The 4,025-nt window shown below is 67.0% G+C and overlaps 1 protein-coding gene across 1 annotated transcript in view; it reads left to right on the forward strand.

Annotated features, from left to right (window-relative positions):
- The first annotated feature begins 6 nt into the window (after nucleotides 1-6).
- FAM171A2 (family with sequence similarity 171 member A2) overlaps nucleotides 7-4,025 on the forward strand; it is a 5,153-nt gene continuing 1,134 nt past the window's right edge. The window contains exons 1-7 of the mRNA XM_015651064.1: nucleotides 7-1,114; nucleotides 1,922-2,014; nucleotides 2,161-2,319; nucleotides 2,406-2,582; nucleotides 2,684-2,800; nucleotides 3,130-3,256; nucleotides 3,835-4,022. Coding sequence (XP_015506550.1) covers nucleotides 634-1,114; nucleotides 1,922-2,014; nucleotides 2,161-2,319; nucleotides 2,406-2,582; nucleotides 2,684-2,800; nucleotides 3,130-3,256; nucleotides 3,835-4,022 — 1,342 coding nt within the window. The 5' untranslated portion in view covers nucleotides 7-633. The remainder of the gene's footprint in view (nucleotides 1,115-1,921; nucleotides 2,015-2,160; nucleotides 2,320-2,405; nucleotides 2,583-2,683; nucleotides 2,801-3,129; nucleotides 3,257-3,834; nucleotides 4,023-4,025) is intronic.

The following is a 4,025-nucleotide window of genomic DNA, read 5'->3' on the forward strand; positions in this document are numbered from 1 at the left end:
CGCAGGATGGCGCTGGCTCGGGGGGGCCGGGGGCACACGGGGGTTTAGGGTCCCCCCCTCCCTCGAGCCGGGCCCTGTAGCGGGGACTGGCTGGGGAGATCCCTCCCACTGCTGCCGGTGGGGTCTGCTGGGGTCGAGACCCCCGACCTTGGGACAAGTGTGAGTGACACCCTGGGGGTGCCCACCTCTGGTGGGGGAGTTGAGAGTGATGTGACTGGGTGCACCCAGCCGGGTGGGCACGGTACCCTGGGGCCAGGAGCCCCCTCAAGGGGACACACAGCAGTGATGCTCACACCCCCTCAGGACCTGCTGCCTACTGGGGAGCACCTGTGACCTGCCAGGGTGGTGGCTGTGACCTGCTGGGGATGGTGGGCACTGGGATGGCTCTCACCACCTGCTGGGATTGTGGCCATGATCCACCAGGATGGTGCCCATGGCTTTCTGGGATGGTGCCTGTGACCTGTCAGGGTGGGTCCCACCACCTGCAGGGATGGTGACCATCACCCGCCCGGATGGTGGCTGTGATGGTGACCATGGCACCCCTGGGATGGTAGCCATGACCTGCAAGGGTGGTTCCACCACCTACTGAAATGATGGCCAGACCCCCTGTGCTGTTTGCCATGACCCCCTGTGATGGGGCAAGACAGGTCCCACCACCTGTTGGTGTGGTGCCCGTCATCCATCAGGATGGTGCCCATGACCCCCTGGGGTGGTGAGTGTGACCCCCAGCTTGTGTCCCACCACCTGCTGGGATGGTGCCCCCGAGGTGTGTCCCACCCACCCTGTCCCTGTCCTTGTCGCTGTCCCTGTCCCTGTCCCGGTGGCACTGTGGGGGTGCCATGCCTGTGCCTGTGCCCACACCAGTGTCCCCACCGTGTCCCCACAGAGGTGCTGCTGCGGGTGCAGGTGTTTGAGAGTGGGACTCTGGCCCCGCTGCCGCAGGCGGCCCTGGACGTGTTTGGCGCCCGCAGCGCGCTGGCAGCCGGGACCACCGACCACACGGGCACCGGGGTCCTGCCCGTGCCCTACCGCCTGGGCTCCTGGCTGCTCGTCACCGCCGCGCGTCGCGGATACGTCACCGCCTCTGTCCCCTGGCGCGTCACCAAACTGCCACGTGAGTCACCCCCAGCCTGGGGATACCCCAGTGCCTTCATGGGCAGCTCTGGCTGGGAGTCCCCAGTCCCTTACTGGGGCCTCTGAGTCTGACTGGGAGGCACAATCCTTTCCTAAAGGGTTCCCAAATCTCTTCCTGAGGGTTCTGGGTCCTATTGGAGGTTCTAAATTCCTAACTGGCGGGCTCTGAGCCCTGGTGTGGGGTCCTTAGTCCCTACTGGGACCTCAGTCCCTTCCTTACAGGGGACCCCTAATGGCTTTCAGTGTAGGGGACCCTTACAGAAGGGTGTTTGGGAGGGCTCTGGCCCTTTTGGGAGGGGACAACCATGTCATGGTGGCCCCCAAGTCCTCCCATCCCATCCCAGGACAGAGGAAGTTGGGGGCTCCCCCTGGGATACACTCCAGCCCTTTTCCCCAGGGCAGGGGGGAGTGGGGGGTGGCACCAATGGGAGGGGTCACCTGGGGGTGGCAGGTGGCACACATGGGAGCACTCAGCTGGGGAGGTGGGAATGGGGGTACAGGGATTGTGGGGTCCAGGATGGGGAGGGACATGGGGGAATGGGGGGTCCTGGGATGAAGTGATACAGGGACAGGGATGGAGGGTGCATGGATGGGACTGTGGAGGGGGTCCCCCCACCCTCCCCACTGCCTGCCCCCACCTCTTCCTCCTGTCCCTGTCCCCAAATGCTCCTCACCCCTTGCTGTCTTCCCTTTCCCCACCCCCTCTCTCTCCCCATCAGTCCCCCCAAGCCTGGGAGGAGTGTGTGTGTATTTTGGGGTCCCCCACTACCCCCTCTTCCCCTTGCAGTCTACGCCTCCATCAGCCTCTACCTGCTCCCGGAGCGCCCGGCCACCCTCATTCTCTACGAGGACCTGGTCCAGATCCTCCTGGGATCCCCAGGTGAGACAGGGGGATGGCGGTGGGTGACACCACCGGCCCCCCTGGGTGCTGCCACCCAGCCTGTGCCCCCCGGCTGAACCACGGGGATGTCGGTGGGTGACACCACCGTCCCCCCACTCTTGCTGCCACCGGCCGTGTCCCCGCAGGTGGCCGTGGGCAGCCGTGGGCGCAGTTTCCCCGGCGGGCAGCCCGCCTGCCCCGCAGCTCTACCTACAGCCAGCTCGCCGCATCCCTCACCGCCGCCTCCGGCCCCGGCCCGGCCCGCGCCTTCCCCGCCTTCCTCGGGGCCGAGCAGGACGGCAGCGGTACGGGGGACACCGGGGACTTGGGGAGTGGGGGGCGCACCCCATGTGGCCTTTCCTTAGGGATGTCCCCGTCCTCGTCCCCGCAGCCAATGGCACCTGGCTGGAGCTGGCGCCGGTGGCGGCTGTCAGCGTCCACCTGTTCACCGGGAACGGGACCGAGGTGCCGCTGGCCGGCCCCGTCCACCTGTCCGTCCCTTTGGCCCCCGACGCCGCGGCCGTGGTGGCCACCAGCGTGCCAGCCTGGAGGTTTGACCCCAAGAGCGGTGAGTGCTGCCGGAGCGTGGCAGAGGGGGACACGGCTCCTGCTGTGGGTGGTGGGGGCTGTGAGGGGTTTGAGGGGTCTCAGCCCCGCGTGTCCCCACAGGGCTGTGGGTCCGTAACGGGACGGGGCTGATCCGAAAGGAAGGCCGGCAGCTGTACTGGACGTTCGTCTCCTCCCAGCTGGGATACTGGGCAGCAGCTCTGCCCTCCCCCAGCACAGGTGAGGTGACACGTGTGGGTGCCCTCCTGGCCTGTGTCCCTTGGCTCTGGGGACAGGCTGGCTGGGGACAGGGTGGCAGCACCTTGGGGTGTTTCCCTCTCTGACCCCCTGTCCCAGAGCTGCCTAAGGGAGCTGGGATCACCCTGGGGTGCTCCTGTTGGGGTGGGGACTCCCCCTGATCCCGCTGTCCCCAGGGCTGCCTGAGGCTGGGGGGCATTGCAGCCCCTTGGGGTGCTCTGGTTCCCTTTGCCCCTCCGTCCAGACCTGTCCCAGGACAGCCCCCCAGGGCACTCTTGAGGGGGGCTCCCCTCTGACCCTGTTGTCCCCAGGGCTGGTGGCGATGGCAGCAGGTGTGACAGACATCACCACCTACCACACCATCTTCCTCCTCACCATCCTGGGTGCCCTGGCGCTGCTTGTCCTCATCCTCCTCTGCCTCCTCATCTACTACTGCAGGTCAGCACCGGCTGCATCCTCACCACGCTGGGGGTGGGAACAGAACCCAACATTCTCTGTGGGAATGGGGGTCAGCACCCACCTGTAACCCCTGGGTGCCCTATAACTGGGGGGGAGCATTTCCAGGCACCGTGTAACTGGTTATGGGGAGGGGGCAGCATCCTCCTGGTAGCCCTGGGTACCCTGTATCTGGCTTTGGGAAGGGGGGCACCACCCCATGGCACCCCCAGGTGCCCTAGACCTGGCTGTGGGAAAGGGGCACCACCATCCTGGCATCCTTGAGTGCCCTGTAGCCGTTCTGGGGGAGTCACTCCCCCTTGGAACCTCCCAGTGCCCTATGGTTGGCTATGGGAAGGAAGCACCAGCCCGTGGCACCTCTGGGTGCTCTTTAGCTGGATTTGGGAGCCAGACACCGATCTCCAGACACCTGTAGGGTGTCCTATGGCTGGCTTGGGAGGGGGGACACCATTACCCAGCACCCCCGCGTGCCCTGTAGCTCCCTCCTGTAGCTCCTTCCAGCGGTTGAGGGAGGGGGGAGCAGGCGGTCCCCGGCCCCACGTGTCCCCGTCTCCCCGCAGGCGGCGGTGCCTGAAGCCGCGGGCGCAGCACCGCAAGCTGCCGCTGCCGGGGCCGCTGGACGCGGCGCGCCGAGACCAGGCCACGTCGGTGTCCCAGCTGGACCTCCTGTGCGGGGGCAGCCACCTGGAGACCGCCTCCTCGGGGGGGGACACCGACCTGCCCACCCCCAGCCTGCCCCCCTCGACCCGCG

Source organism: Parus major, chromosome 27 (assembly GCF_001522545.3).
Source record: "Parus major isolate Abel chromosome 27, Parus_major1.1, whole genome shotgun sequence".
Classification (NCBI taxonomy): domain Eukaryota; kingdom Metazoa; phylum Chordata; class Aves; order Passeriformes; family Paridae; genus Parus; species Parus major.